The 26573-nt window shown below is 41.8% G+C and overlaps 1 protein-coding gene across 1 annotated transcript in view; it reads right to left on the bottom strand.

The window, feature by feature from the left end:
- The window catches only part of cntn3b (contactin 3b), a gene marked incomplete at its 5' end in the record, with an annotated part of 47418 nt that overhangs the window by 15518 nt on the left and 5327 nt on the right, over window positions 1-26573 (bottom strand). Inside the window, 9 exons of the mRNA XM_079511342.1 lie at window positions 51-201; window positions 2656-2785; window positions 3488-3624; window positions 4026-4210; window positions 4559-4661; window positions 5910-6113; window positions 10020-10118; window positions 15850-16025; window positions 25859-25994. Of these exons, the coding sequence (XP_079367468.1) occupies window positions 51-201; window positions 2656-2785; window positions 3488-3624; window positions 4026-4210; window positions 4559-4661; window positions 5910-6113; window positions 10020-10118; window positions 15850-16025; window positions 25859-25994 (1321 nt within the window). The remainder of the gene's footprint in view (window positions 1-50; window positions 202-2655; window positions 2786-3487; window positions 3625-4025; window positions 4211-4558; window positions 4662-5909; window positions 6114-10019; window positions 10119-15849; window positions 16026-25858; window positions 25995-26573) is intronic.

Raw genomic sequence — 26573 nt, 5'->3', positions numbered from 1 at the left:
GGGAACGTGAATGAAGGCTGTGAATAATCAGCCGCCCCTTTCATTCCTACCTCTCAGTTTTCTGCAGGATCTCATTGCCTCTCTTCCACAGGCTAATTGCTGGGGGTGAGGCCTGGGGCTTGCACTCAAGAGTGACTTCGCTGCCTGAGCGAGCTTTCAGCAGGGCCCTTAACGGACTCTTGGAGAAACTGGGAGGTGAAGCTGTTGTGTGTGTGTGTGTGTGTGTGTGTGTGTGTGTGTGTGTGTGCGTGCGTGCGTGCGTGCGTGCGTGCGTGCGTGCGTGCGTGCGTGCGTGCGTGCGTGCGTGCGTGCGAGTGTGCGTGCGTGCGTGCGTGCGTGCGTGCGTGCGTGCGTGCGTGCGTGCGTGCGTGCGTGCGTGCGTGCGTGCGTGCGTGCGTGCGTGCGTGCGTGCGTGCGTGCGTGCGAGTGTGCATGTGCGAGTGTGCATGTGCGTGTGTGAGGGAGGGAAGGAAGGAAGAGAGAAACACGAGGATGAGAAAACACAGGCAACTTGTACCTCTGCAAATCAACTTGTACCTCTGCAGATCAACTGTGTGCTGCACTCAGATTGAAGCCTGAGTTATACTTACAGATGTGCCATTCCAACACTTCAGGCTTTCCTGTACTTTTCCTGCATTTTTACTGGAGGTTTTCCCAAGGATCTTTTCACTGCTTAGCCTTGTTATCTTTTGTTACTGAAAAGTGTCACTTTTCGATTGACAATGTTCTGACAATTTACTGACAATCCACTGTCTCGCCAATGGCATGACGTGTGAAGTTCTCAAATGGCACATCTGTATACAGTACCGTGTTGTTTTCACATCTCACTGCCAGCAGTATAGTGGACATTTTTAAATCCATGTGTATATAATACAGTACATGATTTTGTATGCCGGCAGTTTTGGTGTTCGGACACTTTCGGCAAACAAAAGAGAGAGAGAGAGAGAGAGAGAGAGAGAGAGAGAGAGAAATCACAGCAGCGCACAGCTGTCTTTAATATGATTTCATAAGTGACCGTTTAAAATCGATTAAGTTGACATTTCAAGATATGTCGTCTTGGACATGAGATTTCAGGCTAGAAACATCACTGCCAACTACACGGATTAACAAGCCTGTATGAGCCTTAGTTGGGTAATATCTGATACTTCCGTGACCGCGGAGAGAAAAGGTCTGTTTCTCAGTGGATTTATCATCTATGAAGGTTGAAAAACAAACTGAGCGCCCATGCCCCTCACAAAAATGCCTGTTAAGGCACAATAATTAAGGCACAATAAGGCAACATTTTCTAAATGTCATGTTTTAGTTTTGCACAACAAACACTCCTTGGGCTAAAAACGCCCAGAGCCGTCAGCACAAATGTGATGAGGTCATCACATTTGGGCACATTTGGGCAAGTGGCTATTGCCTTATTGTGCCAGGTTGTTTATGGTGGCCTTATGGATTTGAGGCTCTCACGAATTTTGCCCGCATTTGAGACTTGAGACTTGAGACTTGTTTACAGTGAGAAAATGGTCGCATACCAGCACTTTTACTGCTAAGGACGGCATGTGAAAATGGTCTCTCATTGCCATTCCAGGAAGTTATGCAAATGTTTGGCCGTTAATATACTGGCACTATAGTCAGCGGTGAAAGTGAGCCGAAGCTGTCGGAGCTGCCGACCCTGTAAGACCTGACCCCCCGGAGCGGACCGGAGCTATCAAAATACTATATTAAATAACCTGCCACAACGCATGTCCAAGAAGAAAACATAATCTACTAACGTCAGAATCGGTCAGATTAACAGTTACACACACACACACACACGCACGCACGCACGCACGCACGCACGCACGCACTCACAAACACACATTTGTTGAGTTTTCTTAATAAAGTACTTCTGAATTGTTCCAGTGTGTTTGTCTCAGTCAGTGTAATGATCCATTGTTATTATGATCAACCACCGCACGGACCGGAGAGAGAAGTGACATATTTCTCTCCCCTCTATAGTAAAAACACTGCTTTAGTTGCATGCAGCTGCCGGTCCACTCGAACTAGCAGATCTACAAGCTTGCGATACATCATACTGTATTGTGACATGTTACAAGATCTGCTAATTTTGTCTCTCCCCTGCTGCTCAGTGAGTGCACCTTGGGTACCTCAGCCAAAATGCCTGGTGGGATGAAGGCACTGATGCACGTCTCTCTCCGTGAAGACACGAGCACCCCCATCCCCCGCCACAGTCCACCTCAGACCGACCCAGACTCTGATCGGTGTCTACATCAGGCTTTGTCTGTCATCATCACATTTTGTCAGCCATCATCTGAGCACTCCCAGTGTCATCAAATATCAGGTACGAATTGAATTTCTCATCGAGCCAGTCACATAGAACTCATCAAAGCTCTGCAAATAAATCGATACGCCATTTACATGAGAATGCCCTTCCAATGCCACAAAGCAATGCATTTGGAGCATCCAAATCAATATGACGAAACGATTGGTAGTAAAATGAGACACTCCATCAGATTCATATTTTCTCTGCCGGAGACCATAGTGACATCGAATGAGTGTGCCAACTGATTGCTGTGGAGAGCAATAACCAGATGGTGGTTCTATCTAAGGAAATGATCAAACACTGAGACAGATAGCAGTATAAGAGCAGAAGGAAGGCAATCTTACCTAACACTATTAGTTCAGCACTGGAATAAATAATGCCGTGTTTGTTTTCAGCCACACACTGATACATCCCGGCATCTGACAGGTTTAACGCTGCTATCGAGAGGGCCCCATTTTCGATTTGTGTCCGGCCCTGCAGGGGATAGAAAAGAGGCACATCTGCATTCCGATGCTAGTCTATTATGTTGGAATACATGAAGTCTATTACTTTTACACCATGAAAGGGATGAGGAGAGTGGGAAAGGAGAAATAGACATTGCAGTCTCTGGTTGTGTTCACATTTGTAAGAGGAGACGGGGGAGGGTAGGAGGTGCGGGGGGACTGCTGACCTGCAGTTTAGATGCAAAAGGAGGGGGAGCAATGTTGACAATAGCAGTTGTAGCACATTAATAAGTCATTTATTTCCCATGGCTATCCAGTTGGAAAAGCCACGAGGACAGGTCTGCTGATGTCTTAGAGTAAATTGTAACCCCATCAGCTTTTCAGGGTTCGTGATCGCAGCACACCCTCGCATGGGGATGCTCATTGGATCTGACAGTGGGAGTGGTTTCTCAGATCACATTCATCACAATAGGCAGATGTGGAGACCTGCTACAACATGTGGACCGCCACTTAATGGACTTACATGCTCATCCCCTACCCTCATAATCTTGTCCATGTCAGCTTATAAATATTTTGCTCGTCTGTCTGTCAAAGGACAGTAAGATGTTAAGAATGAATGCTAATTGCAATGCAATGGCAGCAATGCTAACGCCAGCTGGCTGTAACCGGCATGCCACCGGACAGCCCATTTTCATCTACATTTTGCTATAACCGGTGTTCCAGGTCTCCATACCTCTGCCATTAGATTCTCTCCATTCTTCAGCCAGTTATAGGACGGTTTAGGCTTTCCATTGGCTTTACACTCCCAGAAAAGGTTGTCTTCAATTGACAAAGCTGTGTCAGCTATTGTTTGGAGCCAGTGAGGTTTTGCTGTGAATAAACAAAGATTGCATTACAGAGACAGTTACATCTTAAGTCTGGGGAATAACGATTATTATATAGCCTAGCTAACAAGGCACCAGGCTTCCAATAAATCACAAAACGTCCAACTGAGCAATTGTTTTATCAGCATAACAAGAAACAGGACTTGGTAAACAGTAATATCAATGGTGTTCTCACCAGGGAATTTAGTAGAAGAGTTGCTAACAAATAGATTGAATGCACTGCATATTATTAATAAGGCAGTAAAAACCTCATTTTGCATTTCCATCTTATATTTTGTCAGTACCTATTCTGATTCCACATTTGACAAACAGTACCCATAAAACAACAACATATTGAGTCTTGAGCTTCTGGATTGTTTCTTGTGCAATTTCCAATCATCCACTTACCATGGAAGGAGATGCGACCCCGCGCAGCATTTTTGCCTCGACTGTTCTCTGCCACACATTCATAGGTCCCTGCATCTTCTTGCTGACAATTTGGAATTTCAAGGACGGCGTTTGAGTTCTTCATTTTGACTTTACTGGGGAAAGGGACACCACTGGTTCTTCTCCAGCTTATTTCTGGAACAGGGCTGAAATGCAGAAATTAAAACTTAAATGACTTAAATGATAAATGCAATTAAACACGCTCTACAGAGCAAAGGGCCATTTATATTATTATTGTACCCATGTCCGTGGTATACACATATCCGTGGTTCTTTTCCATTTCACTATGGTAATTTCCACAACCACACGTTGTTATACTGCAGTCCCAGCTCTTCATCAACAGATTGATGATGCTTAAATTAGAAATGCGTGTTCACACATTGCATAAGTAACACCTTCCCGATCTCAACGTGACTTGCTGGGTGTTACCACAGGCACAAATGTGTGCATGACACCTACAGTAGAGCTGTGTACACACAGGCATGCTGACTTACTTTCCCAATGCAAAGCACTCCAGTTTCACCACGGATCCCTTAGCAGCTGGAACAGAGTCAGGGAAATGAACCTCTATTTTGGGTTCATATTCTCCCATTACTCCTACAAAAGAGAGATAATTGACGGTGAGCATTTCTTTTTCTTTTTTGCATGGATGATTAATGGCACACATTCCTCAGCCTGGATTAAAGACAAAAGGACACGACAAGGGACTGGCAAACACAAAGGTCTTTGTGTGTGTAACAAAGGTGACCACTGAAATGATGGTAAAAGGGGAGAACATTGGAGGTGGTTTGTGAAAGAATCTGAAAGCACACCTGGGGAAAGCATGGTTGAGATTTATCACCTGTGACACTGTAAAACTTTGTTTTTCCATGAATTCCATCTTGAAGAGAGACAGCAGTAGGGTTTATCCTTTAATACCATTACTAGATGCAAGAACTTAAACATTAGTTGCCAACCATTTTCCAACACATATTTTGAAATAATTACCAGAGCCATTGTTTGTGATTCACACCTTCAGGTAATCAAATAATAAAAAACCTCAACACAATGTATTTATACTTGCTCAATAAAGAAAACACAATTGAGCAAAGGGAAAGCAGCTATAGTGTGTGGGGTGCTTTTTTAAATTCTTTGATCTGTATGCATACTCCACCAACGCACTTGTCTCATATAAAACTTCCTAACAATTACCTACTCCGACTGATAATTATGTCACTGTTAATAATTTAATTTGTAAATCAATGTACAGTATACTCTAGTCACCGGTCTAGAGACTATTTCCAATTCATTTAGAGTAGCCAATTACATTTCTGTGTTTCCACTGCTATTGTACCCTATACTGGCTCAGCTCCCAGTGAGGAGCCCCCACCGGGAGGAGCTAGCACCTCCAGCCTACTCCTCCCGTTCAACACACCCCTCTGACAGGTGCTGCCCCAGCCGGTAGGAGTTGCTAGTGCAGCGAAAAACGATCAGCCTCCCTGCCTGGCTTCCCTCCACCTGAACACAGCCAATTGTGTTGACGCTCGGCCAAGCTGGATGGAACCCAGTGTATTTTAACCACTAGTCTACGTGGTGGTGGACAGGAACTTTACCCCTGTGCCATCCGAGTGCCTCTAGATACTATTTTCATCTAGACTCAAATAAAATGCATTTGTATGCGCCAAACCAATATCATTATTGTTGATGGATATATCGATATATCGACATGGAAGGCTTTGGCAGTCATTTTTGGCAAATACCTGTATGCTAATGAGTTAGTACATGCCTGGCCACTGGTATGGTCCTTTAAGCCTAATGTACAACAAGGCTCCATTTGGAAAGGGAATGCGTTTAAAGTTATTTTACCATCACTTCGGAGGACCAGTGGTGTGGGAAAGCTGAGGACCCTCTCTCTGGTAACAGTGTTGTTGACCACACAGGTGTAGTTTCCCACGTCTGAAGTCTCCACCTTGGCGATGTACAGGCTGCCCGTCTCCTGGGAGACGAACCGGCGACTGTCTTGTTGGACAAAGTAGGGGTATTCATTGAAGAGCCAGGCAAAGGTCAGCTCTAGAATGGAGAACACAAATGCATTTAAAGCAGTGAGAGGCCGCACTCAATTCTGAACAGTCAACGCACGCACGCACGCACGCACGCACGCACGCACGCACGCACGCACGCACGCACGCACTATGGGCTCAAATTGATGCCAATATTATTTTGTATTTGTAAAAAAAAATGTGTGCACCTGTAAAATAATTTGTGCACTTGTAAGACAGATTTTGTATTCGTAAAAAAATGTTTGCTCTTGTAAAACATAACTGAACGTAAAACATAACGTGTTTGTAACTTAGGTTTGAACTTGAACTGAAAAAAATGAGTTGCTCAAGTACAAATTGTTTTTACAGATGCTCAGATTTTTGGCAGTGATTTTATGCCAAAAAAGGCCTTTTCCACTACCCAATTAAAAAGCTCCATAGGTCTGCATCGCAACCAAGGTTGCCATGTTTGTCTGGGGCTGTGCTTTCCTAACTATAAGTTTAACCACTGGCGAAAAATATAGACAAAGCAGCAAAAGCAGTCGCATCAGGGCCCGTATAGTTAGTAGGGCCTGGCGGCCGCTCCTACTGTGGTAGTAAACTCTCTCTCACTCTCGCTCTCTCTCTGGCTCTCTTTCCCACAAACAGACACTGTTAAGTTACCGCAAGCCTACATTTTCTGTCAATAATAAGCAGTGTAAAATGTAGTTCATTGGGAGGTAAAGGGAGACGCTTTATTATGAAGGGCCCTTCACCGCGCCCGCTGGAAAGAGAGTGTTTAAACTGGGCTGCTTACTGGCTCGTCTGGTTGCACGTTACAGAGTAGACGTATATTGCTCCGGTCGAGCACACGCACACACACACACAGACACGCACACACACACACAGGTCTGAAATGTTGAGAATGGTACATTTCTCTGTCCTGTATCTCAGTTTTTAGTTGAAAAAGCGTTATTCCTGGCAAACATAATAGCTACTGTATATTACAGTAAGTGAAAGTCAAAAGTAAAAAACAAAGTGGATTGCTGTTCATTCCCCCGGTTCCTCAACTGCTTACTACATGGAGCCGGGTGTGAGCTAGATGGATGGAAAGGTTAGGTAGATGAATGAATGGATGTCATAGTTAAATAATAGTTACATTGTTAAGTTCCTTAACAATGTTAAAAGGTGTCTTTACAAAGAAACGGAATAATGTAAACAATTAAAGAAACAGTAAAACAGAGTAAATCAATAAAACACAATGAAGTAAAAAAAAATATTATATAGGGTAAACAGAAGATCAGCAAGCTACCCTTACATCATCATCCATGATGATGATGATGATGATGATGCTAAGAAATTAAAAGGCCTTTAAAAAGATCTGTTGACACTTTACTTAAAGGTTGGGTTTATAATACATTATAATCACAGAGCATTATAATGTGCTTATAAGGCATTATAATACTCATTATAAATTATAAATGTTTATAATCATGTATGTCAATAACAACAGTTAGTGCCAGCTCCAGCTGGTCATAAGGCAATACAATATAAGCTCTAGTGTTGTAGTGGAGTTCACCTAAAGCGAGTCCAAGTCAACACCAAGTCAGAGGCGGTCCGATTCAAGACCGAGTGTGGGAGGGGGTTGAGTCCGAGTTGAGACAAAGACCAAGTTGAGACCGAGACCAGAATTATTTTATTTTTTTTTTTCATTTGATGTGTGAGTGGACTTGGTGGAGAAAGATTCCCGATCGAGTCCCTTGGTCCGAGACCGAGTCAAGACCAAGTAGTCAAATTATGTGCGAGATCAAGACGAGGCCAAGTAAATTAAAATGTGGACTCGAGACCGGACTCGAGATGAGTCAAGGACTCGAGTGCTACAACACCAACAAGCTCAGTGGAACAGCACATTATAACGAACCTTAACTTAGCTAGTTATAAAGTATCTTTGTTATTATAAGTTGTTATGCATGATTATAAACATTTTTAACAAGTGTTATGAAGCATTATAGGTGATTATAATGCATTATAAAGGTGGTTATAATACATTATAGACCCAACCTTAATATAAAGTCTTACCAAAAAGGTTTTGAAAGGAGATGGATGGATGGATGGGTGTGCATGGGAGGGAGGGATATGGGTATGTAGATGTGTGGGAGTGGCATCCCTCAGTCCTGACTCATTCATCCCATGTTGCATCTCGGCCAGCAAGTTCAACTGAACAGAGAGAGCCCTGTCACATTGCATGAGGGCGGCACTTTGAGAAGAGTGTGCAGCACAGATATGCAGAAGCGAGGAAGTGCCCTCTGAAGAGACAGCATTTTGGAGGTGAGGGGTTGGTAGTCACAAGGTGTATGCAATGACTGTCAATCATATCCAGACCCCGAGGGAGTGAGCCTCGATGGAAGGGACCAGGTCTCTGTACTAGGCATGGCAATGGGGACACTAACTTGTTCTGATTGAGTACAAATGAGCAGGGGATCTGTGACTGTGGGATGATAGCGTTTGCCAAGTAAGTACAAGTACAGGGCGGAGTGGAGACGCTGTACAACAACTTCTCCCACTGTTGGACACGCTTTCATGCAACAGAGCAAAGTTACTTGTGACATTCGGCTATGACGAAAAAAAGCTTTGTAATGAGCTCTTGAGAGTAAATTAATGTTTATGATGGATCACAAAAGTAACGCAATCCCTTTAGATTGTAGACCATGTCTACTTTGTCTAAATGTCCTTGCAGACTAGTGCCGTTTCTTGGAAAAACTGTGAAGGCTTCAGAACCAGTGAATGCTAGAATGCAAACCTTTACAGGTGTCTTGTATAAGTTGACTACAAAGGGTTAGTGAAGTTCAAGGTTATGTACAACATTCATGCTTCAAAAATGCAACAGAGTGCGAGAGCAAGCTAGAGGGTGACTCACCGGAAGAGCAAAGAGAGAAAGAGACAGAGTGTTCAGCAGTAATTTAGTTCTGACAGCAAACTAAGCATACGCTTGTGTCAGAGAGGTAAGCTGAGGTGCTCTGGTCCATTAGTGTATATCATTGGTCATGTGTAACACACACAACAATACGAGCTGTAGTCTTCTTAAGCACTTAAACCCTATAGTTGTTTGGGGGGAATACGTATTTGACTTTGTCTTCGACTATAACGACATGCCCAAAATATAGACAACTGGCTGAAAGTGGTTAAGAGAATTCAATGAGCTACTCCAGTCTGCAAGCTATTGGACAACGACTTAGCTCAGCAGCAGACCATATCAATTTTCCACTTCCTTACTAGCGAAGCAGAAAGAATACACCCTCAGACAACACAGTCTCCCTCTACCTGTATAGGCATCCCTTCCAAGATGTGTGTTTTCAACGTAGATCACTAGTGAGCCATCTGGCTCCATTTATAAGCTGTGACCACACATTGACCACATCGGTCTGTCGTTCCGTCAGCCAATTGGTCTCTCTGTCTGTCCAGAATGTTCAAACTAAAGCCAAGAGCTGGTCACATCTTATTCTGGATTATGTGCTCATTATTTCTTTGGTCCATTATGTTTGACAAGTATCTTGTCAGCTCATACCTCACTGTCTCTATTATGTCTCTATTATATAGACTGCAAAATGGAGAACTGATAAACTTTGTTATAACTTTGTGAAATGTAGACCTTTATTGATCCCACAGGGGTATTTCAGTTTCAGCTTCACCAGCTCCAACCCTCATTAAAGTAAGTCTCACACAACAGCCACACAAAAGGTGGTAGCTGGGGAGGAATTCGTAAAAAAAAAAAGAGTTTTTGAGGCCAGTATCACTACGCCAGCAGCAGCACAAAACCATAGTTCCATGTGACACACACACACACACACACACACACACACACACACACACACACACACACACACACACACACACACACACACACACACACACACACACACACACACAAGCAGTTATTTGACTGCTGTAATAAACATACCTCCAGAATGCATAGGTGGACCGCATAACAAAACCACTCCTTGGCCTTCACGCACGTTGACAGCACTCCTCACTGTTTGGGATTTGAAGTCGTCGATATCTGAACAGAGTAGAGTAGGAGTAGAGTTTAGGACATACAGTAGAAGAAGAATAGAGAAATAGTCTGGATGAGTTAATTAGAGATGTACAATCGAGGAGTATTTTAGGGGACAAACAGAACCATATGGAAGGAGAAGAGACTGGAGCAGCACGGACATTTAGAGCCTTTTATTAGGTGCTAAAGTATACAAAGACTAACGTTTCGACCTTGCGGTCTTCATCAGAGTCATAGGGTGGCAGCATTTGGGCATGTCTTAAATACAGGCTGGGCTATCAATGAGCCAATGACAAGATGCCATGATACATGTAATAACCAGTTACTACCAGCAGTCTAAACAGTTAAGAGGGTGGCTATGGAAAAATCGCTGTTGAACAGTAAAATAAAAAAAGTAAAACAGTGATTCAACCATAAAAAAGCCATCAAAGTTAAAAAACAATATTTAGGAACAACAGTGCACATACATAATTAGGGGCCTTGTGGCCAAAATATATAGAAAAAGTAAAATACAGAGGCACAACAAAAACAAGACAACAAAGCACTCTCAGAGCAAAAGATGAAGACCTCAGGGACCGTCTCAAAAGGGGCATGTCTATAAAAAACATGAAAGGCTCAGTTCTTCATTCAGGCCATTAGGTTCTAAAGTGTCAAGTGTATCCACAGTGCTTCTCTGCGGACCAATTTGTTGACCATATTATGCTCAGCTGCTGTCATAGACCTACAGTATAACCTGCTGATAACGCTCAACAAATTTTAAAACATGATAAAGAAATTCATAGTGACTTAAAAGGTCAATTATAAATGTATAATAATGGTTGTACACTGACTACACCTACAGGAATGTCATTATTAAAGCACCCATCAAACATGTATTAGTGACTTATAGTCACACTACCAGAGGACGAGAATACATTATAACAGTACTTATACTGCAAAAGAAACTACAAACTATGGGAATTATAATACAACTATAATCCTGGCCAAAAGAAAAAGTGATGCAGTGCACGAATTATGAAACTGTATGACTAGAATCCTAGTTACGATGCCACGCAATGGGCAGAAGGAAATTGCGGGATTTGACAGCCTCCACTTCATGTTTCGGCTATACATACTTAGAAACCACCACAATATTAAACCATAAACTCCAGCAGAGTTTCTAGTGTCTCCATCTCTCTCTGGAAGAGTTTCCCCCAGCGGCCACACTGAGGCGCTCAAACACAAACACTCTGGCATGAAGCTGACACAAATCAACAGCACGCCGTTTGTCCAAAACAAACACACAATAACTCCTCTCCCACTAAGGTCATGTATTCATTTGTCTTTGTTATTGTTATTGTTGTGATTAGTGTTATTATTAGCATTATTGTTGTTATTATTATTATTATTATTATTATTATTGTTGTACACACACACACACACACACACACACACACACACACACACACACACACACACACACACACACACACACACACACACACACACACACAGACACACACACACACACACACATACACACACACACACACACACACACACACACACACACACACACACACACACACACACACACACGCGCGCGCACAAACATGCGTAAGTTGAAGTTACGTGTAATTGTGGCAAGAGGCGTAGTCAGAAGTAACAGTGAAACTGCTGTGAAGGAGGGTGTCGTGTGGGAGGGGGACACCGAGACACGATGCAATGTGAGTGTCCGTGTGGCTGACGCTTGTTTCTCCCGATAAAGCTGCGTTCAGACCGGAATAGATATATTCGCCTCAGTTCGTCCCGTTTGTACCGCACCAGGTCGCCGTGCGCCCGTTAAGATGTGACCAGCTCTTGGCTTTAGTTTGAACATTTTGGACAGACAGAGAGACCAATTGGCTGACAGAACAACAGCTTATAAATTCTCGTCTTTGCATTGACTTTGTATGTAACCGGTGCTCTATGATCCAAGTTAGAATCAGTGAATCAGTCGTGTGTGTGTGTAGTGTGTAACTTCCGGGAGTTGTGTCGGAAGTTGTGTGTAGCATGGAAACTCGTGGGCAGCGGAGCCAATGGAAAGACGGGATGTAGTGTTGCCACTTCCGCGTATTGTAAGCGAGTGGTAGTGTGTGTAAGTAGGCTGTAGAAAGTCAGGGTTTGCGGGCTTGTTTTTTGCTGTGTTGTTCCGTGGGGATCGGCATTTGAGTGGGCTAGCCAATAAGGGCTCTGTGCTGCGTGTGGAGAATTGTGTAGGTTAGTGTGTGTGGTGTAGCCGAAATAGGTGGTGAGAATGTGAGGGGGATGTTGCACAGCAATCAGTGACCCATACATTAAGCTGTGTCCCTCCCAACATGCAGTGCGGGGACGATGGCGGGGCTTAGGTGTGGGTTTTGGTGTAAATGTAGTAAATTAGGGTATTACACGCAAGTGTTTGTGGCGGAGCTGAGGGTGTTTTTTCGCGAGGTCCCGGGACGCTGTCCGTGCGCCGTGGCGTGTGGTGGTGTCCGAGGAAGTCAGCAGCAGTCTTGCTAATCACAGTCTTGCCCTGGGCTAATGTGACGCTCAGGATTAGAAATGTATATGATACTTGACCTTGTAAGTCATGATACAATTCTTTGTAATGTGCTTAAAATGTGTTATAATGATAATTTTGTATAACTCATGAGTATTTATCAGTGCTTATAACTATAAATATATAGTTATAATTATACAATTATACACAGATTATAATGCATTATAGATATGTTTATAACACATTGTAGACATGGGCTTCATAGAAAATGTTATAAAATAAGTATAATATAGAGTTGAATGATCTTGTTTTTGCTTAACCGGTCGATTCTGACCTTTTCTTCAAATGTGCAATAGGTCTCTATTGCTAGTCTGTTTACTGTACCTGTTATGGGCTGGTAACATCAGAAGGTGATGTGAACTTGTCAAATAACCTTCTTTTATGATAACAGCCCTTTATGAGCAATTTATGATCAAATCTGTTCGGCTCATGTTTGAGAAACGAGGCCCAAACAAAATTGACACTTTGTGGCGCCAAGAGCAATGAGCATTATTAAATGTGGTTTAATCTCACACTTAAAAGCATTAGCCTCTCTATCAATACTCTCAACACAATTTATCCCTGGCAAATGAATGGCTGGCAGACAAAACCCAAACCTGGGAGGGTAAATCATCCTCACACCCCCTAGCTTCATGAGTGATGGAGGTGAGACACTACAGCCGGCAATGCGTTCTGTCTACAACCGGCAGTTAACCGCCTGGAGTCACCCTCCAAAAAACAAACAAGAGAAAGTCATTGTGACCGATAAGAGAAATTAGGAGACAGTGAGAGCGAGAGAGTGATTGAGAGAGAGAGTGAGAGCGAGAAAGAGAGAGCGAGTGAGAGCGAGAAAGAGAGTGAGAGAGAGAGAGTGAGAGCGAGAAAGAGAGTGAGAGAGAGAGAGAGAGAGTGAGAGCGAGAGCGAGAAAGAGAGAGCGAGAGCGAGACAGAGAGGACAGCGAGAGAGAGAAGATTATGGAGAGAAGTGGGACAGTGTGTGGGGCAAGATTAATGAGTGGCTCTCTGACCGTGGCGGAAATCAAACACAGCCAAGTCACGACAGGACAGAGAGTAGGCCACAGGAGGAGTAGACACCCGCCTTGCACAATGTGGGGCGGATGAAAGCCTGATGTATACTGTGTAGTAAGGCTGTGTCGTGGACCACAAAAATAGCTGATATATACACAAATGTGTCTGTGAGCTTACAGATCTGCAATTTCCACGACGTGGTCATATGGCGGAGCATAAGTTAGGCAGAATAATAACTGATTTTCACATGATTCAAGCGCAAAGTGTTAGCATGAAAATAAGTTATCAATGCCGAGTGACACTGTCGTGCGACAAAGTATAAATTACGATTGAAGCTGCAGCCTGGTGAGACTCACATATTCAACTGATTGAAGAAGGCATATCTACACAGCAGTTGATCACTGTAATGACGTTCATCATTGGAAACAGTGGGTGGCTAATAAAAGAGCTGGTAATAATCACTCTGGAAATAATAAGCAGCGGATGATTTATTTACCCAAGAACTCGAAAAATAAAGTGAAACAATGGAGAGTATTGATGCAGTGGGTCTAGATGCTGTACAGAACAAACTCCCCTTTCTCTGCTCTGAAAACAGACTCAAAACTGCCCGAGGGCAACCTAAGCTGCAGCAATACATTTCTTAGCTGAATCCATCTAGCACAGAAAACGGCTGGCCTAGGGGGATATAGTACATCGGCCACTGAATGTGGCTAAAAGGTGATTGTCTGGGCCCACGGTTCTGACATAAACACTTTTCCTGGCTGTCAGATCCAATACATACCATTACTCAAGTGTCTTTGAGCTAGACTGAGGATCTTTGGACCAGTCCAAGATTTTGCCCTGTTGAATGCTCTTGAAGGCTATGGCTAAGCGGCATGAGAAATTGTGAATACCAGGGAATAGATTTTCACATTTAATTTGCAGGTTAGTAATTAACACTTAATTTAACCATTTACATTTTAAACCCTATGAATTTCACTGACCAGGGTCTCCCAGAGTCCACTCCGTTTTCCCCTCAACACCAAATCTCTTTGGTACGAAAACGTACAAGCTCATGGCTTGTAGATTTGTAGATCTTCACAGAATGTTCGCCTATTTTGGCCATGCCCAGAATAGGGAAGCTAGAGTTGTGTGTCATTAAAAACTTCATATGGTATTATTAATATACAATTATGTTTTACCAAAAATAGAAACTACCATGAACTACAACTTAAACAGGCAGGAAAAGACAGATGAGGCATTCCTGTATCATGGCAGTAGCTTCATTACAAGGAGGAAAAAATAAAGATCCATCTATGGCTGTTGCAAACATGCTGATCTTCTACAACTCGCTCTCTGTACATGCAGCTAGACAATAAATGTCAAGCAGCTCTGCTCTTCACCCAGTCCACCGCACAAGTGATATTCATTACTGAGCCATAGGGATAATGTACAGAGCATCTCCTGAGAGGAAGTGAAAGGCTCTCTGTCCCTGGGACATGATCAATAGCCAGCAGGCTTGATCAGGAGAGGAGGGAGGTGCCTCATCGCTGTCTGCTGTCAAAAGTATAGTCCTGCTTTGCAGCATCGCATTCCCATCCCTTCCTTTGGACAAAAGGCCTGGCATTCAAGGAGACTGCCACTGTCTCATCAGTGCACACATCTATTACAAAGTTACGGACACTTCTTAAATAACCACTTCACCACTTTTCAACTTCTCTTCCTATAATTGGTCCTCACTAATGTTCATGATAAAATATATGAAGAGATGTTGAAAAGTGGTGAAGTGGTCCTTTAAGCATTTGAGTTGGTCTTCATTCCATGTCCGGATGGCAACGGCTAGCGTATCGCTTGGCAGAATGAGTCAATGTGGTCTCGGCATAGATGCTGTCAAAGCTGGAACTGCTAATGAGAATCAATGGAGTTCAGAGGCAGTCCGAGGCTGCCTCGCCCTCTGTGTTTGTTGCATCTGACATTTCATTCGATTACCATTTCCCTGTCAGAAATCTATTCCCAGGCATGCCAAATGAGCAATTGGAATGCTAAATGAGACCGGAGCCAGACCGAAACCATGTTACATGCATGAAGAGTGGCCACAGTGAAATTGCACACTCACTAAAACATGTTCACACTCTGTGATATGCAAAAAAAGTTAATGATATAAATTATGTTATGAGTTGCACAGACACTTACATGCAAATTGGAGGCTGGCTCTTCGGCTAAGGATGGACCCCCACACGTTGAAGGCAGTGCACTGGTATATCCCTGTGTCTTGGTCCCTGTCCAGACTGCTAATGATCAGGTTGCCCCCAGACATGTGACGCCGGTAGTCATTCCCCAGATCAATGACTGTTCCGTTTAGCGACCATCTGGGAGGACGCAAACACAATCAGTACCCAGGTCCCTGGAGAAGCACACTCACAAACATTATCAAAGGGATCGATTTGATTGGTCCATCCATGTCATTCAGAGAACAGAACAGGCAGTAATAAGTTACTGCTGGAATCTACAGTATCTTATTCAGCTACTGTCTAAGAGAGAAATCAAAATCAAAATGTATTGAATACATACAGTTGAGTTATTAATAGAGAATTATTCAACCTTCAGAGTACAGAGTAAAATCGGCATGTCGAATGGTCACTTATTATGGCATGCCCAGATTCCCAGAATAAGGACACTAGGATTCAAGTCGTTAAATGAACACTGAAGACTTTACTTTGCATCTTTCTTGTTTCTTTCTTGATACACACTTGATCATCCCACCATAGGGTGACTCACAGGGGTGGTCTGGAAGTCATCCCCAAGGTCAAGCAATGCTTGTTTTACATTTTGTTGTAATCACCTTCCAGAGAGTTACTTATTATTATTATTATCCTTATTATTATTATTATTAGTATTATTGTTATTGTTATTGTTATTATTATTATTATTATTATTATTATTATTATTATTATTATTATTATTATTATTATTATTATTATTATTATTATTACTATTACTATTATTATTATTATTGTCTCCACGAGGCCGAAGGCATGGGGAGAGAGTATGTTTTGCACTCAGTCCGTCCGTCTGTGTGTCCGTCCGTCCGTCTGTGACCAGCTAATCTCTGGCACCATTAGCTTGATCGCAGCCATACTCTGTCTGCACACACACTCCCTGAATGTCAGAGCTGAACCTCTGCCCCAAAGTTTTCACATTGGCCTGTTATAGCGCCACCAGGAGGCCGCTTTGTGCAAAACAAATATTTTGACAGTACACATACAGATTTTGTCCAAACATCACGCAAATTGTTACACAGTCTTTCTAGAGCCATTCAACGAAACGGGTCTTTCAGATGTTTTCTGATTGGCTAAGATTGGCTTCCAAAGTTCGCAGGAGTGCTCCGTTTCAAAAAAAATGTTGCAAATCATGAACACATCGTGTGATTTCCGTGAAATCTTGCACGCACATTCCCACTAGGCCAAGAAATGCCACTTGAAAACTTTCAACTGCCTCATGGTGGCGCTATAACTGACCAATTAGTGTTTTTACCTATAACTGCACCGATCTGTGTAAAACCTTGTATGTAGGTACACTCCCTAGAGGCCAAGGAAATACCTTTGCCTGCATTTTTCACATCTGCTCTTTATAGCGCAATATGACAGCGACATTATGTAAAACACATTTTCTACAATTACTCCATCAGATCCAAAGTTTCTTGCAAATCGGTACACATGCTCTCCATAGTCATGTGATCAAGATGGGTTTGTTTGATTTCTCATAATTATCCATCCTGATTGGCTACGATTGGCTTCTAAGGTTTTCAAGAGTAGCCTGTTTTGTACCCGTTTTGTACAAATCGCCACAACTCCTCAACGCAGCGTCCGATTGCGGTGAAACTGCATGCATATTCCCACTAGGCTGAGGAAGAAATGCCACTTGACAGTTTTCAAATAAGCCTCATGGTGGCGCTACAACAGGCCAAGTCGCGTCACACACACACACACACACACACACACACACACACACACACACACACACACACACACACACACACACACACACACACACACACACACACACACACAAAACAAACATGTATATTACTCCTAAACATTTTGCCAAACATCACACACACTCCTATGCTCCTGCCCAAAAGGGCCCTTTCTCTAGTTATTATTATTACTATTTGTTTACTTGGATGGGACAACGCATAGTAATGGACGGACAATACATTTAGTTTGTAATATACATCAAAGATGCGATTATAATCCATTTCTAATGTCCAGGGCACCCCCCCCCCCCCCCCGCGGATCCACCCACTGTCCTTTCTCTCATGCCAGAACCAACAGGAGGCTCTCTCTGTCTTGTGTGTTCTTGCTGGACTGCAGGCACTGAGAGGTCTGTAGGACTATGGTTTGCCTCCTGCCTAGGGTCCTCCTACGTCTTACCAAACTGTGCGTCTGTGCGGTGTGCATGCGTCTGCATCCTTGTGCATGCGTCTGCATCCTGCATGCGTCTGCATCCTGTATTTGAGGATGCATCCTGCATCCTCAAATACACCTTACTCTGGTGTATTTGACACACACATATACATTATGTAATGTAAATAATTGCGAACGCAGTGAGCACTAACTATGAGACCTAGCAGAACATGTCTGTGTGTGTGTCTGTCTGTCTGTCTGTGTGTGTGTCACGCTGTAACTGTTACAGCGTAACACCACCCGCACACCACACACACACACACACACACACACACACACACACACACACACACAAAACTTGAAAAAAAACTTAACTTAAAAAAAAACTTAACTTAAAAAAACAACGTATAAAGAAAAAAACTTAAAAACACACACGCACACATACACACTAAAAAAACTTACAAAAAACACGTACGTAATTTATTCTAATTGTTGTTATTGCAATTTACGAGCTGCGTTCGCTTCCCGCGTTCGTGCGTCTTATACTTATTTGTATCCGTAGTCCCCAACAATAAATTGCACATTGCAAAGTTGCACTACAGTAACCTGATTATTTGAGTGAAGCTAGAAGCTTCAGTCTGACATTGCCTCCATTCTAAGCAATTTACAAGTTCACTTGTATCAGTTTTGAGAAAGCCACATAGATTCAATTCATTTCAGAATGGTATGAAAATGTGCAGACAATTTCTCGAGACAGACAACCCCATACACTCAATATCCCTGTGTGGGATGTTTTATGTATTATTTATAGTTTGGTGGTCAAATTTACATTAATATTGCATTTAAAGCACACACACTAGCCTATTCATTTGCAAAGGCTGCCTGAAAATAGTCTCTGGAGAAAAGATTGATTTCTGAAGGAAATTCAAAAGTGCATGACTTATGCAATGAGGTTTCACCAATGCTGAATTATTCAGATAAGTTGCGTAACACTTTAATGACTTCAGAGAAAATGTAAACATAATGTTTACATTTCACATATCATGTTAAATCAATAAAGTTATACTCAAAGTATGATTTTCATTTCTCTGTGTCAGTATCAATATAACTTATACAAGCTGTATGTTATGTTTAATGGGGGCACAATTCTAAAAATGAGAAATAAATTTGGCTTGGCAGCATGATAAGCAGATTATTTCCTATTTGAAATTCACAAAATTATAATTAGGACCCTTTAATGAATTTCATATCACATAATGACTTTAATATGAGCACACAAAAACTAGAAAGCTATCCATTACAGCTGTCAAAACTATAGAATCAAACACTACTTAGTAATTAATTCACGGCCAAAGTATAGTATAGACTATAGAGTATAGAGTTTAGACTGATAAAATGTGCATAGCACAGTTATTTTTCAATAATATTTTTTTTGACATTCATCACACACACACACACACACACACACACACACACACACACACACACACACACACACACACACACACACACACACACACACACACACACACACACACACACACACACACACACACACACACACACACATATTGCACTTGCACTTGTATAAACAAAACAAAAATAAGTACCTAAATAAGATAAACTGCATAGCACAGTTGATGGATCACAAGTAACTTGATTATAGCGTCAGATTCCTATATATGTCTGTCGGCAGATTGTTTGATGGGGTTCCACAATGAATGGCATCCTAATGATGGGACTTTAGCCATCTCTGAAAACACAGTATGCAAGGAACGTCATTCTAGCAAGTGAGGATGTTACAGAAATACTGTAAGTAAAATTTCAATAGTGCTTTGCTTTGTAAAAAAAAAAGATATGATACATGGTTGGGATGATACTTTTAGTAACTGCCTCGGCAATGATACTACTGTAAAATTACGGGAAATAAAAATCACAAACTACAAAAAATAGCAGGGCTCTCCTTGTTCTCCCACCTGCCTATGCCCTTTCACTGTTAATCCTGACTGATTTTGTCAATTCGGCAAACAAAATTATTTCTAAAGTATATGAATTCATATGGCATACACTAGCTTATGCTATCTGTTAAATAAACAGACATTTCACTATTCCAATCTTCGATTATACTGTGTGGAAAATGCTGCACTTGTTCCTTCCAGCTGTGCTTGCCGTTCTCCATTTCAGTGTAACATAATCCGCTGGTGTTTTTGCTGGAAGGATGATTTCAGTGGGAAGGAAGATCTTGTATGTACAGTATTGTACAAGCGGAAAGGAGGAATGAACGGGGAAGAATCCCAAGAGAAGGATGGGGAAGCTGGCTATATTTGCAGCCACACAGCATGCCTCAAGTTAATGCGAGAGGATGGCAGGAAGCTTGAACAGATCACACACATCTAGAGCACATGGCTGCCATGGGTGCAGGTGGGGATATCTGCGCACAAGCACTAAGACAGGGGTTCTCAACGTTTTTGGCCGGGGACCCCCGGAAATGCTTTGGCAACGTCTCGGGACCCCCGCCCCGACTGCTACAATAACCTTAAACCATTTTGGGCGGGAACCCCTTTTGGTGTTTTAAGCATTGTTATAATTTAGCTATTTAAAAATAGCAGATCTACAAGCTCATAGCGCGCCACCGAGTGGCGCGCTACGAGCTTGTAGATCTGCTATTTTTGAAAAATCGTGAAAATCTTTTTTTTTTTTTTTTTTTTTTTGAAAATAATTTGGGGACCCCCTAAACTAATTTGGCGACCCCCCGAGGGGTCGCGACCCACGGGCTGAGAACCCCTGCTCTAAGACACCCACTCTGGCAGCGGCGACACCGTATGACTGAGTTATGCTCCATGATGGCATCGCTCGCTAAAAATGACAGATAAAAAAAGAATATTGATTGATGAACAACCCTTTGGTACGACAAACTATAAATTAGGTTTTAGATAACCTAGCCTTTGTGCCATTGCAGTACATGAGAAACCTGTCATCAACAACCTTCACATACTGTCATGTCACAAAAGACTTCTAAACCCTGGCCCTCATAAGCTGTCTATGGAGTGAGAGGTACTGATGATGAAAGATCAACGGGTGAAAGAGCGGAGGAACAAAGCTAAACAATAAAATGTCTGCCATTAGCTGTAGTGAAAGGACACCACTTGATTGATTTTTGCCCCCCCCCCCCCCTTTCTCCCTTTTCATTCCTGTTTCTATCCTGTCTATCCAAGCAATCTCCACATATAAAGTTCAAGGTGTCTGTGGGCCTGGATTATGCCCAAACATGGACATAACTGATGTCACAGAACTGACGTCATATAGATGACAGAAAGATAGACAGAGAGATGGGGGGGGGGGGGGGGGGGGGGGGGGGGGGTGAGGGGAGGGGAGGGGTATTTCACCTGCTATACCTGGGAAATGCTGGGATATGCAGAGGCTGAATTTCGAGTCTCAAAGACCCTAAGCATAATATAAGAATATATATAAGAAAAGAATTAACTGTGAATCATGCAACGCTACTCTAGTGGAGTCCCAGAAAAGAATACAACTGCTGGAAATGAGAACAGGTCACATTTAACAAAATAATATGAAACTCAACTAACTTGAACTTGCCAAGGACAAAAAGGAGGAGAGGTACTATTTTTACTTGCATGGAAGTATTCTACATAATGTAGTTACTTTGTACTAAACCAGTCAAAATAATTATAATAATAATAATTATTATTATTTATTTATTTTTGCTAAATTTAAGAACTAATTGAAGACATTTGGATATTGACAAAGGGACCACTCAGACCTCAGAGCGGCCACACAGGCATTGGATACATACTAATACTCCCACCTCGCTGTGTTTTTTTTATAAGAGCTTAATAGATTTTGTGGAAGAATCATAACCACATGGCACCTTCCTTTCGATAATTTGTTACTTTTTAGAAGTCAAACTGTTATCAGCCTGCCTGATGTATAATGGACAAATGGCAGACATTGCTTGATATCTGGATTTTTTTTCCCCCTATACCATAGACAATATATTACATATTATAAATGAACCCTAACCCCACCATGGCAATCTTATTTCTTTTTTAATTACGACGGTGTCCCGTGCCAAAAATAGCAGATGTGCAATCTCAAGCTCAATATGCTCTGCGACACTTTGTGAGCTTGTAGATTGGCTATTTTCGGCACCAGACCAGACACTGTCGTAAAGTATAAAACCAGGCTTTAGTACAATACTCCAGCACAAAGTCCAAAGACTCCTGCCGATCACTTTCATTGTGTCTGTGGTCTGACATGGTCTGACTGAACTCTGGCTGACCTTGAGGTTTTCCATCAAATACACGCACGCACGCACGCACGCACACACGCACGCACGCACGCACGCACGCACGAGAGAGAAAGAAAGAAAGAAAGAGAGAAAGAGAATGGGTGAGCACACAGGGAGATGAGAGTTAGGGTGAGGACTGAGGAGAGAGATTGAGTGGGGGAGGATAGAGATGGGGAGAGGTAGGGAAAAGGAGACCATATTACATCCACACAGTAAGCCGGCCAACTGCGAGGACTAAAACCTGAACATGCAGATTGACACGTCGCGACTCGCGACGCGGCACATTGTCATAAGTAATACCAGCAATACTGGGCAAGTTTCGCACCGCATTTTCTCCTCGTGATAAAGCTGACATTGTAGGTAAGAGTGTCTGTGTTCCTGAATTATGCCCATAATAATGGACATGCCTGATATCACAGTACTGATATATCATAGATGCCTGCCATGTGCCATCATAGACTGGCCTCAAAACTACAGCGATAATAACCTGGGCAATGATACTGATTTTAGACAGACATACACAACTACAACGCAATAACCTAGGTAGGCACAGCTGGGTACGGATATAGACAGCTTCACAATCACAGCACAGTATTGATGTCATTGACTGGCCTGTAGCTTTTGTGCATACCGGTAATTCACCCATGCATGGGCAATGGGTACCAAGAAGACACACACAGTGCTCAGAGCTGAAGAACTGAAGCAGCCCCTCGTCTAACAGTGAGTTTAAGGTTTATGTAGCACCAACATTATAAAGTATATAAATACATATATATAGTACATACATCAAATACATCAAATAGAGAGCAAACAGTCAGCGGCGCCACTGATTGTATGGGTGAGAACGTTTTTGTCATATACATAACAATGAGAGTGAATCGGAATTGTCACTTCCTCGATCTATGAGCACAGAAGCAACGGATGATGGACAATATTTGGACTTATACCATGCCCAGGTATGCTATAGGCCAGGGGGTTACATTATGATGTGGGAGGGGCCAAGAGAACCCTGAATCATCAGCTATGAATCATGAATCAGGCTATTCTTATAGGCCTGGCATGCTTCAATGTCTCAGTGGTTCTCAACCTGTGGGCCGTGACTCCTTGGTGGGCCGTGAGGATAGAATTAAAATAAACATGCTCTGAATGCTCTATCTTCATGAACACTTAACGGCACGAACACTTTCACCATTTAAAGTGGGTCCTGATCCAGAAAAGCTTGAGAATGCATTATAAACATGCTTATAATGCATTATAATCTGCATGAATATATAGCACTGTGTAATTATAGTTGTAGTCATAAATTAATACAATTATCATAATGCTTATAACAATAACCATGTTCGTATAACTGAGTTCTTATACAGTAACTATAATTATATAGTTTTATAAGCAGATTATAATGCATTTATAGGTACAGATATGTTTATAATGAATTATAAACATAGCATGAATAGCATGCTTTTTTTTGTTTCTCAAATTACAAAAATAGCATATCTACAAGGTCAAGGTCATAACTACTTAAAGATCTTCAATGCAGTTCATTAATTCATAATTGTAGTTAATTCATAATGCAAGTTTTGGTCCTGGAAAGACACCAAACGTTTCTTTTGAGTTGAGAATGTTTGGCTTCCTAGCCGGAAGTAGGCCTAATATTAAAGATAAACACTGACCAGGCAGTATTATTTAAGAGGATATTTCTGGTGCATAACAAATGTCAAATAATTTCTTATGGACAAATACAGTACTGTCAAATACTGTTAAATTGGAAATTATTACACATTGGAAGCTTGAAATGTTTTACACTTTTCAAAGGCAAAACTATTTATTACTAATTATAAAATTCATGTTTATTCACGTGGTATCATTCAGCAGTATATATATGAATATATTTACAAATGATGGTGTCAAGGCATTAACAACTCCAAAGGATATTTCCAAAGGACATTCAGGGCAATATCAGGACATTTGAGTGTTTTATCTCTTCCATTTAATCATACGGAATGAAAAAAGAAAAGTCCTCTCCTTGCCAGAAGGGAAACAAGTCAAGTACAGTCAGTGTAAAGGAAAACAACCTTCGACATAACCAACTAAAGCCACAAAATGTTCCACAAAACTAGTGCCTTTAAAAGAATGATGACACATTTCAATCTCAAGTTCAGAGAGGTTGCTTGCAAAAATAGCTGTTATTCTAAGGAAATACACTGTATATTGATTAAAATCGTTTTACGATAAATTGTTACATGCCTAGACTCCGGTCAACCATATAGGGTTAAAGTGGTTACTGTAATCCTGAGTTTGAAGTATTAGGTCATCTGCTGCTTAAATTGCAATATTGACATGGGCAAACATCCATATTTAAAAAATGGTACAATGTACATTTCAATGTAAATTTTCACTGTTTTCGTCAAAACACACATTTTTATTGTAGGTGAAGCTGAAGTGAGTAACTAAGCAGTAACTTTCAGTACTGAATCACGGTAAAATATATAGATATAGCGCTCTCACAGCAGGGATCAGCGGGAAAACCTAAGATTGTTCATAGCTAGGAAAAAAATACATTACTGACAGCAACACATTTTACTATACCATGCTATTAGGCCCAAAAGCAATCCAAATGTGCTTTCGAACAACAAAAGTGAATGTCAAAATGGTTTAACTTACTGGTGGAAACCCTTCCACTCCATTTGTTTCGGTATGCAAGCTACAGCTGAGACTTCATCCAGGATAGCTCAGCTGGCACAACACAAAGTATAATGATACCCCCTGGTGCTCCGCTTAAACCATGTTTCCAGCACAGACGCATTAGAGGAAATGTAAGCATTTAACGGAATGTCACTCACAAGGTTATTGCATCTCTCCACTGCTTGCTGTGCATTTACATGATGCTGACCAAGCTGTGAAACACAATCTACCACAAAAGAAGTACTACTGTATCTGCTGTATTCAGGCATACTCCGCAGCAACGGGAATATCAAAGGATCTATGGTGCAATTAGTCATCTTAATCCTTTTTACTCGTCTAATGATTTCTTAATCCTTGCACCATATTATAACATATCAGCTTCAATCATAAAGCAGCCGCGTAAATCTCATGACTAATTAAGTTAACCTTGTTCACATCTATGGTGTATGCATTACCTAATGCATTAGCTTTCTGACACTAGCTCAAAATCAAACTGAAATAACTTCCTAACTTTTTCAGTTAGGAAGAGACACTCAATTAAGGAGTTACTCTTTCAAGCTTAACTTATTTGTTGGACGGTACAGTATCTCCCCCAAGCAATTACATCCAGAAAAACCAAATCAATAACAATCTATTCTATCGGTATCCTGCTTAATGCAGCAGTGAAGATTTGCAAGCATCAACCAATTAGGCACCATCGAATGGAGGTTTTCTATGATGTGATGGTAATGCAGAGTAAACAGTGGGCAGATGGAGATTTTCCATGACATGGCAGTAATGTAAGTTAGACTCTGCACTTTACCTGTACTGTGGAGAAGGGCTCCCTTCTGCCTCACATCTAATGGTAGCTTGCTGGTCTGGAGAATTGATAGGTAAAATAAGGTCACTGGGCTCTGTCCTCCATCTTGGCCCTTGAAATATCACATCCTCTGCACAGGCTAGAGAAAGGCAGAGAGAAAGGTCATGATATTACTACAGACAGAAAAAGTCCCTTTAACCCCCAGAGAAAATAGTACAAAGATTAAACTCAATACAGGATATACAGTATCTGAACAACCAAGTTGTGGGATGGCGTGCAGGGTAAATACTCTGTGATTGTTGTGTTTTTCGGTATTGCCCCTTCTTTCTTTGAAGGTTCCCTTTTTTTTGCTAGAAAAAAGTGAGCGAACTGAGCAAAACATCATCAACAGATCTGATAGCATAGATACTGATGATACATAGATATAGTACTATGCTTTATATGATAGCCTGGTCTGCACTCAGGGCCCTGTGATTGACAGGTGCTGATTGGCTCTTCCACTTTTTGGTTTCTGCAAAACGCCCACAGCGCTCGGGGCCAGACGGTCTGCAGAAGATACATAATAATGTGAATTCACCTGACCGGGATGTTTACCAGGCTAGGTTTATTATGTGAGCACTTTTGTTCCGAACCATTTTATTATATCTGTAAAAACACAAGACAAACGTAAATGTAGGATGTGACTTCTATTACTTCTACTATTTTATTCTGCTTTAAT

This window comes from Electrona antarctica (assembly GCF_951216825.1).
Source record: "Electrona antarctica genome assembly, chromosome: 9".
In the NCBI taxonomy this organism is placed as follows: Eukaryota; Metazoa; Chordata; class Actinopteri; order Myctophiformes; family Myctophidae; genus Electrona; species Electrona antarctica.
This window is presented reverse-complemented; position numbering and strand designations above follow the sequence as displayed.